At 40.8% G+C, this 9885-nt stretch overlaps 1 protein-coding gene across 1 annotated transcript in view; it reads left to right on the top strand.

Moving 5' to 3' along the window:
• Window positions 1-8760, top strand: part of samm50l (sorting and assembly machinery component 50 homolog, like) — a 16051-nt gene extending 7291 nt beyond the window's left edge. Inside the window, exons 8-15 of the mRNA XM_034863905.1 lie at window positions 1358-1486; window positions 1703-1774; window positions 2807-2893; window positions 3122-3192; window positions 6050-6117; window positions 6872-7018; window positions 7190-7331; window positions 7844-8760. Coding sequence (XP_034719796.1) covers window positions 1358-1486; window positions 1703-1774; window positions 2807-2893; window positions 3122-3192; window positions 6050-6117; window positions 6872-7018; window positions 7190-7331; window positions 7844-7889 — 762 coding nt within the window. The 3' untranslated portion in view covers window positions 7890-8760. The remainder of the gene's footprint in view (window positions 1-1357; window positions 1487-1702; window positions 1775-2806; window positions 2894-3121; window positions 3193-6049; window positions 6118-6871; window positions 7019-7189; window positions 7332-7843) is intronic.
• The last annotated feature ends 1125 nt before the right edge of the window (window positions 8761-9885 follow it).

Consider the following 9885-nt stretch of genomic DNA (forward strand, 5'->3'; position numbering starts at 1 on the left):
ACTGTTGCCCTTCTATCAGCTCGAACCAGTCTGGCCATTCTCCTCTGACCTCTGGCATCAACAAGGCATTTCCGCCCGACACACAGGTACCGGATCAGTACTCAGTTCAGGTATCAGAATCTTATTGGGAGGTAAAAAATGGTATCGGACCATCTCTACTCCACACAACGCAAATTGAAACGAAAATTTGGGAGCTCTGCATGCTCTGTATTTTTGTACAGCAGTTTTCGGAAATGTCTCGTGATACATTGTCTCTAGAATAAGGTGACCAGATTTCTCAGACAAAATCCGGGGACATTTTCAGCTCAGAAGCTTATTTACCTCCAAAACAAGTAATGTTTTTACTTTTGTAAAACTTAAAACGGGGGACACAAGACCTAGAGCTGTTCTCATTAGGGGGTGAGCCCCTCCCCAAGGTCTGATCCTAGACCCACCCCTGTTGCTACTTCCTACTCTACTCCACTACACCTCAGAGGGTAAGTTTCAAGATAGAAAGTCCTAATATTTCAAGATAAAAAATCCTGATATTTCAAGATAGAAAGTCTTAATAATTCAAGATAGAAAGTCCTTATAGTCTTAATATTTCAAGATAGAAAGTCTTAATATTTCAAAATAGAAAGTCTCAATATTTCATAATGTTGTAATGTACTGAACTACTGACAGCTTCTGCTTTATTGCTTAAGGGTTGTTTCTGCAACAGCTAATTGAGAATCAGATACAATAAAAACTATTAAGGACATATTTTCCTTTGACATTGATGCAGTATTAAACGAGATCACTGCAGTCGGCAGCAGAGAAACAAGCTGCAGCGTGAGTTAATGGGATAATTGTCCAGCTTGTATTTACGTTCATAAAAGTAATAGTTTTGCTGCTGACGGACTCAGATTAATATTCTAAGGGTCTGACAACATTATGGAAAGGATTTCTAAGGAGGTTGACCTTTCTGTTAAAGATTAAGATCCTTTTTAAAACATAAAAGTCCGTGAAATTGTGTTTGCTAAACCCACCAGACTGCACGTAAATAATCAGTGATTTTAGCATCGTAAAATACAGCTTTCTAAAACATCTCTGAGCACCGCTGGCTCTGAAATTTGCGACATTCAATACAATTGAATCACAATACTTTAGAATCACAATAAATGAAAATCGCTATACAAATAGGATTGGTGGCCATGCATTGTGAAAGAATCAAACTAGCCCTACTACATTCCATGCAGGACCTACACATTATCTGCACGACAAAATTGTACCTGCTGAGTTCACTTAAAGTTTAAGTGAACTCAGCAGGTACATTAGTTTAAGTCTTAAACTAAGAACCTCTTCAGCTGACGTTCTCCATCTTCTTGTCCTCCTATAGTTTCCTCTGGGGGTCACCAACCACACACTGAAGTGGGAGGGTGTATGGAGGGAGCTGGGCTGCCTGGCACGCAGTGCGTCCTTCGCCGTGCGAGAGGAGAGTGGACACTCACTAAAATCTGCCCTCTCGGTACAGCCTGGTGCCCTTTTGTAGCTCCTACTACACCCAAAATGTCTGATTTTTGGTTTCTTTTTTCTTCTTCTTTTTGTTGTTGTTGCTTTATGTCATTAAGTCTCTTCTGAAAACACATCTTTTCTTTTCCATATTTGCCTTTTGATGGATATCATTTTCAGGAACTGTTTATAAAGTCTTTAAAACCATTTTGACATATGTTTTTGTTTGCAGCACATTCTGTCAATCGATTCAAGGAATTCTGCCATTTTCCCCAGCAGGGGTGCCTTATTCCGCCTCAACCAGGTAAGTGTGCACGCGCGTCCTCTATCCATCGTTACATATTCCTTTTTCCAAATTATTTTTCTGTACAGAAGCACGTCTTGTTTTTCAATTTTCAATAGGAAAACTGTGGTGCAATCCCTATATCCTCTACATGCATGCTATATTTGCCACCCTGAAGGTGCTTGATGCGGTGTTTGATTACTGGTTTCTCACCCGAAAAAAAAATGGGCTTGCCCTCTCTCACCAACCAGAGAAAACACAATTGTTTTAGTGTTTATGTACAAGGGTTTATGTGGCACAATTCCTCAGTTTCAGGATTGGATCTGTCTTTGCTGCTAGATTTTGCTGACACAGCACATCAGCCACGCTCAAAGACACACACGTTAGACTTCTCACCCCACACACCAACTGTAAATTAGGAATAGTATGCTGCTGACAGATGGAACTGGCTTCAGGATTCTCTCAAATGAGAACAACTTGTTTCCATTTAGACGTGTGTTACATACGGGCTGCTCTTGTTTTTAATAGACCTCCTTATTACCTATACTGTATTTACATATTGTAATTAGGGATGCACAATCTATTGTTGTTTTATCGTCTTATCATCTGGCGCAATATGCAATAGACACAGAGTTTTTGTTAGTTGAAAGAAAATATCAGCAGAAAACTGCACATTAAAAGGTAACTTTCATTTATTTTAGTGGTGCCTTTTATATTCATTTACATGTTCAATTTGTTTAATAAAAGAAAGATAGAAATTATTTACATTTTATTATTATTATATTGTGTTGTAATCAGGGTGTCATTGTGAAAGATGGCCCTGAATAAATAACGGTTATAAAAATCTTTTTGTCATTTACAGTTACCTATATGCTAATTTCTCTTGGGAAGGAAACACAGAATAACCTCTCTGTCAGAAGGGAAACCTCACACTGTTGATGAGTTTAAACTAGGGATGTACCGATACCGATGCCATTATCACGTGCCGGTCCGATGCCCCAATGCCGTGCACGTGTACTCATGAAATCATAAACTGATGTGTTTGTCCTGCAGGAACTTGCTGGCTACACAGGAGGAGACGCCAGCTTCTTGAAAGAGGATTTTGAGCTGCAGCTCAATAGGCGGCTCTTCTGGGACTCAGTAAGTCACTTCAGACCTGATTAACATGACTGGCTTCTAAAAGATGCAACCAATCTTTCAGTTGGTTGCTTTGGTCTTCAGGCAATTCTTATACAAAGTAGTTGCATTTGAGAACCACCAGTGGGTGATAGAATAGCACTAAATAATTTGAAGATGAGCTCTGTTTCACTGAATACTATTTGTGCAAAGGTTTTGTGTATAAAAATGCAACATGTTGCGTTCTCTCAGGTCCTGTCTGCTTCTCTGTGGGGTGGGATGCTTTGTCCAATCGGAGGACAGCCGTCCTGCATCGCTGACAGGTACGTCTGATTTATCCAAGAGCTGTCATCTGGCTCCAACACATCAGCCAGACTTCAACGTTCCACTTCCACACATTTTGGCTCTATTAATGAAGGGATGTTGCTCAAAATATTAATAGTACAATAGTGAGTAGATTCTGTCCCCCCCGTGAGGAGTTCTACTTAATGACAAACTGTCGGCGCATTGACACGATACAGCCTTCTGTGATTGCGCTTCATCCGCCTCCTCCACGCACTTGCTAGTAGCCAAGCTGAATAGAACAAGTATCTTTCAAATTTTATTTCAAATAATTGCCACAAACCTCATGTTCTTTTTAAAACAATTAACTCTGTTCTAAATACGCCCCAATCCGTCTATCATGTAGAATCCTCTGAGGCCTGTGAAAAATTACTTCACTTTTTTGTGGATAAGGTTGCCTCAATTAGAGCAAGCATCTCACTTCCTGCTTTTGACCCCTTTATCTCCATAGAGTGTCGAGCTGTTTTCAGCCGTTTTGAATCTGTGTCCATCTCTACTCTCAAAAATATAGTTACAAATTTGAAACCCTCAGTTTATCCCACTGATATTGTCCCGCCTCGCCTTTTTAAAGAGGTGTGGGACACTATTGGACCTAGCATCCAAGAAATTATAAACAGCAGCCTTACTTCAGGTTCTGTACCATACTTTTTTAAACAAGCAGTGGTGCAGCCACTCCTCAAAAAACAAATTTCGACATCTGCACTTTTAAACAATCGCCTATCTCTAAACTCCCTTTTGTCTCGAAGATTAAAGAGAAGGCAGTTCTTTTACAGTTGCAGTCGTTTTTAGATACACATGGTGTTCTTGAGGTGTTCCAATCTAGTTTTAAGACATTTCATAGCACTGAATCTGCACTTTTAAGAGTTTTTAACGATCTTTTAATCTCAACTGATCTGGAGATTATGTAATTCTTATTCTTTTAGATCTTACAGCAGCATTTGACACGGTTGACCACAGCATCCTTATTTCTCGCCTCGAGCATGGCGTGGGGATTAGGGGCACTGCCTTGGAGTGGTTTAGGTCATACTTGTCAGACAGAGATTTTAGAGTCAGTTTTGGTGGCTCTATTTCACCTTCTGTGTCCCTCACATTTGGAGTTCCACAGGGTTCGATTCTCGGGCCAATTCTTTTTTCACTCTATCTGCTTCCCATTGGATGTATCTTAAAAAGACATACCACCAGCCTCCATCTTTATGCAGATGATTCACAAATCGACCTGCCCATCAAAAGAAATGATGGTAGTTTTTTTAGCAAGATTAGTTGACTGTTTTAATGATATTAAAGCCTGGATGGCCTTACATTTTTTAAACTTTAACGAGAGTAAAACTGAGGTTATGGTTTTTAGACCCAGTGGCACCTCTGATGTCTCACAAATAGACCTAGGCCTTTTTCAACACTATGTTAAGTCTGTTGTAACAAAACCTGGGTGTAAAAATGGATTGTGATTTTAAAATGGAGAAGCAGATCAATTCTGTTGTGAAAGCAAGTTTCTTTCAACTTGGGCTTCTTACTAAGCTTAAGGCCTTTTTATCCTTCACAGACTTTGAGAGGGTTATTCATGCTTTTATTACAACACGCCTTGAATATTGTAATGCTCTGTATGTAGGAGTTAGCCAGGCCTCCCTCTCTCGACTACAGCTGGTTCAAAATGCTGCTGCACGCCTCATTACTGGAACTCGTAAGCAAGATCACATCACCCCTGTCCTTGCCTCTCTGCACTGGCTCCCAGTTACTTTTAGTATTGATTTTAAGATTTTATTGTTTGTTTTTAAAGCCCTCCATGGACTAGCTCCAGTCTACACATCTGATTTGTTGAAGCCACATGCTCCTTCAAGATCTTTAAGGTCTGCAAACCATTCTCTTCTTGTTGCCCCTAAAACACGGCTGAAGAGTAGAGGGGAATCGGGCTTTCTCAGCCGCAGCCCCGAGACTTTGGAATGAGCTGCCTCTACATGTCAAACTCGCCCCCAGCCTTCCGGTTTTTAAATCGCGACTTAAACACATTTTTATTCCCTGGTTTTTAATCCAGCATGAGAACTGTATGTTGTATTTGTCTGGTGTTTTATTCTGTCTATTTATTGTTCCATGTTTATGTACAGCACTTTGGTAAACCTGGTTGTTTTTAAATGTGTTTTAGAAATAAAGTTTGATTGATTGAAGGAGGATTTAAAAAACACGATGGACTCTTCAGAAGAGGTTATTATCATCACTCGAGTTTCTGTGCGGGAAAGTCATCACACGCCACAATCTTCTGAGCATAGTCATACTGAGAAATCCAGAGAGAGTTCTGTGGAGCTGAGAGTCTTAATTAGCTTTGTAGCTACTCATTTGGTAATGGCTTGAATGTAACGGATGTTCATTTTTATAAAGAAGTTACGCACTAAAGCTTTAATGATGAGCAAGGTTATTTTTAAGAATCTATACATTTAACCCAATCAATTTGTAGAGCTGGGCAATATATTGATATTATGTCGATATCGTAATTATATAGTCATTAGTCACACTTAGTCATTATATCCACATTACTGAGGATTATTTATCAAACATCTCATTGTGTAATTATTTTGTGACAGCACAAATTTTCAACACTATAATATCGTTGCGGTATCCATATCAAGGTATTTGGTCAAAAATATCTTGATATATGATTTTCTCCATATCGCCCAGTCCTACCCATTTGTTTAATGTGTTATCGTTTGTTACCCAAACCTTTCCATTGTTTGCAACTCTGTGCTATTAATGACTCACTGATCACTGTTTTTAAATGGCAGATTTGTGAGGTTTATGACACCACTGCATGCTGAGTGGCTGATTCAGTGATATTTGTCTTTTGTCCAGGTTCTACCTTGGCGGTCCCACCAGTGTACGAGGGTTTGGGATGTACAGCATTGGACCACAGAGTGAAGGTAAAGACTGTTAAGTCCGGCAGTCATAGAAAACCTGAACAAAGGAAATATAGAATGTTAGTTGTGGTTAAAATCATTCAGTTTTTGGAGCAATGATCAACTGTTTCTTACATTGAGACTGTGGTTAATCCATTATCTACGTCAAAAGGGAAAAGGCTACATCTGGCTTAATGTCCTAGATGATAAAACGCAGACAAAAAGAAGTACACAATGCTCTTGAGCTGAATGTATATGTTAGTGTCCAGTAGTGAAAGAAGTATTCAGATCCTTTGCTTTTAAAATGTTTCTCAAGTAAAAGCATGTCTCATCAGGATAATGTATTATTAAAAAGGAAAGAACGCGATGCAGAAAAATCCTCACATTCACATCACAAACTAGAAATGACCCAAACAGTTCTGTGTTTATCATTTCAGCTAAACTTGTAGGCCTGTATATTAATGGGTAGTTTAATTTTTAGTAAAACATCTTATTTTATAAACTACAAATGTTTTGTTTGAAACATCCTAATGTGTAAAGTAACCAGTAACTAAAGCTATCAGATAATTGTAGTGGAGTAAAAAGTAGAATATTTGTCTTTGAAATGTAGCTGAATAGAAGTAAAAGTGGCTTGAAAAGATTAAAGTACAAGTAATTTTGTACTTAAGTACAGTAACATTGATAAATGCACTGTACTTAGTTACATTCCACCACTAGTAGTTTTCCATTAAGCAGCGTAGTCCAGCAGCTTAAGTGTGTGTGTGTGTGTGGGTCCCAGGTGACTACCTGGGTGGAGAGGCGTACTGGGCCGGCGGTCTGCACCTTTACACTCCACTGCCCTTCAGACCGGGCAAGGGTGGCTTTGGAGACCTTTTCAGAACGCACTTCTTCCTCAATGCCGGCAACCTCTGCAACCTCAACTATGGTGGGTGGGCAGGTTTGCCATAATATTGCTATACTATGCTGTATTGATATTTTTTCTCCCACACCTAGTAACCTGTGTGTGTGTGTGTGTGTGTGTGTGTGTGTGTGTGTGTGTGTGTGGTGTGTGTGTGGTGTGTGTGTGGTGTGTGTGTGTGTGTGTGTGTGTGTGTAGGCGATGGTCCGCGGGCACACCTTCAGAAGCTAGCCGAGTGCATTCGCTGGTCGTACGGAGCCGGCATCGTGCTGCGGCTTGGCAACATCGCCAGACTGGAACTCAACTACTGTGTGCCCATGGGAGTTCAGAGTGGAGACAGGTAGACTGCTAGTAACTAACACTCGTACATATTCCAGGACAAAGGCTCACTAATGTTGTTGTTGCTGACTTTCACCAAAAACAACTAGAGCCCCATTCATCCGGCCCAGTAAAACCACGGTACCTCGGGTCACCCCTGAGTTTTATGCTGCCAGTATTCTATTTGATTTAGACAATGTTGTGAAAAAAACAGCGTAATGCGTTGTTATCAACTAGTAATGCCAACAACAGCTTACCTGGATAGAGCTAACCGCACAATGGAACAGCCAACTTGTCATAATGACATACAAATTGGCGTGCCATACGTGCAGTATCTCATGAGGTCAGTCTGTGGAGTTGTCAGCCCTTAATTTCTCCCAACAGCCAGCATGCCCAACTCTGGTTCAGCCGCGCTTGTTTGGATCTTCTCCTTTTCTTCAAAATGCTGCTCACGGCACTGTTACATATAGGATTTGTTTTAGGATGACAGTAATTTCTCATTTCTCCTTTGTTCTTTCTCCTCTCTTCTCAAAGGATATGTGACGGTGTCCAGTTTGGAGCAGGAATCCGCTTCCTGTGACCTAATGACGGCAAGCTGTGATTCGAAAAGGGAGAATGTCTTGTTGTGTGTCACCTGTAACTTGTTGTGAAGTGTTCAACACTAGCATGGGTCCTATGTCCCGAGGAAACACGCCTGACCCCCCTCCCCCTTCCTCTTTCTTTTTGATATGTCACGGCTTTTAAGCAACAAGGTGCCAGTGCTGAGCCGTAATACTAGAAGGTTTTTACAGTGCAAACAGAACATGCTTCAGTTGAAAGGAACCACATATAACATTACTTTTGCAGCAATTTCAATAAATACAATGCTGGTGAATCTTTTACCAACAGCATGCTGGGGCTTATTTTCTTCAACAGGACTCTTGACTTATGGGGTTTGTTTTGAATTTGAGTCCCTGTTGCTCTTTCCTTGGTTCGAGTTCTCCAGCGCTGGCACTTTGTCGGTGGAAACGTCATCAACCAGTTTCCTGTGGTGACACGAAAGTTGATTACTTTCCAGAATGTTTGAGATTTTTAGGGCTTGTTGCCTGTTTGCCTTTCCAGGATTGCTTCTTATCCTGGAGCGGGACTTGTTAAGTAATCTTGTTTTGACAGTCAATTGAACACCACACACTGTTGAGTTTTACTGTGTGATTGAATGGCCGCGGTAGCAACAAGGGGATAAACCGAAAGAACAAGCACTTTGTAATCAAAGCAGCAGCATTGGAAGGGAATCGGCCCCTCATGCCAAAGCAGTTTGTTCAACCCTTGTTGTCTGATGTAAAAAATGCCGGGTTGATTTCTCAAGGTGGGAACCTCCCCCCACCCCTGAGCAACATCCACCACCAGTGCTTTTACTGCGTAAGTCCTCTTTTTGATGTTATTCACAAATAAATCACAGCTGCTCCCCTGGTTTCTCTTTGGATCCTTTTGTGACATGACCATATGATGTAGTTCTGGAATAGTGCTTCCTGTTCTTGCTTTTTTTAAATTATGAAGTATTGTTACTTATCAAGGCTGTATTTTTTTTGCATGTCAACTGTGAGTTAAGTAATTCCCCCCCAAAAATCCACAAATCACAATGTATGATTTTTTTAACCGTTTATTTGGATGATACAGCTGCAAATAAGTATTTGAACACCTGAGAAAAATCGATGTTCATATTTGGTACAGTAGCCTTTGTTTGCAATTACAGAGGTCAAACGTTTCCTGTAGTTTTTCACCGGGTTTACACACACTGCAGAAGGAATTTTGGCCCACTCCTCCACACAGATCTTCTCTAGATCAGTCAGGTTTCTGGGCTGTTGCTCCCTCCAAAGATTCTCTATTGAGTTTAGGTCTGGACACTGGCTAAGCCACGCCAGAACCTTGATATGCTTCTTACAGAGCCACTCCTTGGTTATCCTGGCTGTGTGCTTCGGGTCATTGTCATGTTGAAAGACCCAGCCTCGACCCATCTTCAATGCTCTAACTGGGGGAAGGAAGTTGTTCCAAAAATCTTGCAATTTATGGCCCCGGTCATCCTCTCTTTAATACAGTAGATGCCCTGTCCCATGTGCAGAAAACCCCCACCAAAGCATGATGCTACCACCCCCATGGTTCACTGTACGGCTGGTGTTCTTGGGATGGTACTCATCATTCTTCTTCCTCCAACCACGGTTAGTGGAATTATGACCAAAAAGTTCTATTTTGGTCCCATCTGGCCACATGACTTCCTCCCATGACTCCTCTGGATCATCCAAATTAGGGGTCCCCAATCTTTTTCCAGTGAGGGCCAGATAACTTTGCCTTTCTCTGATTGGGGGCCAGGGTCGGTTTCTAACAGAAAAAGTGTGACAATCGCAGGGGTCCCTAAATGTAATCATTTATTGTTTTCCAGAAAACATGCTGACAATCCAGCGCACCACACATATCCAAATATTAATAACCCTTTCTGAGATCAAATAACCCTCTCTGGGTTCTTCACAGAATAAAAAAATGCAGAAATATATAGGCTAATAACACTAATTATGAAATCAATAAAAATCAAATAACCCTCT

This window comes from Etheostoma cragini, chromosome 23, assembly GCF_013103735.1.
Source record: "Etheostoma cragini isolate CJK2018 chromosome 23, CSU_Ecrag_1.0, whole genome shotgun sequence".
In the NCBI taxonomy this organism is placed as follows: domain Eukaryota; kingdom Metazoa; phylum Chordata; class Actinopteri; order Perciformes; family Percidae; genus Etheostoma; species Etheostoma cragini.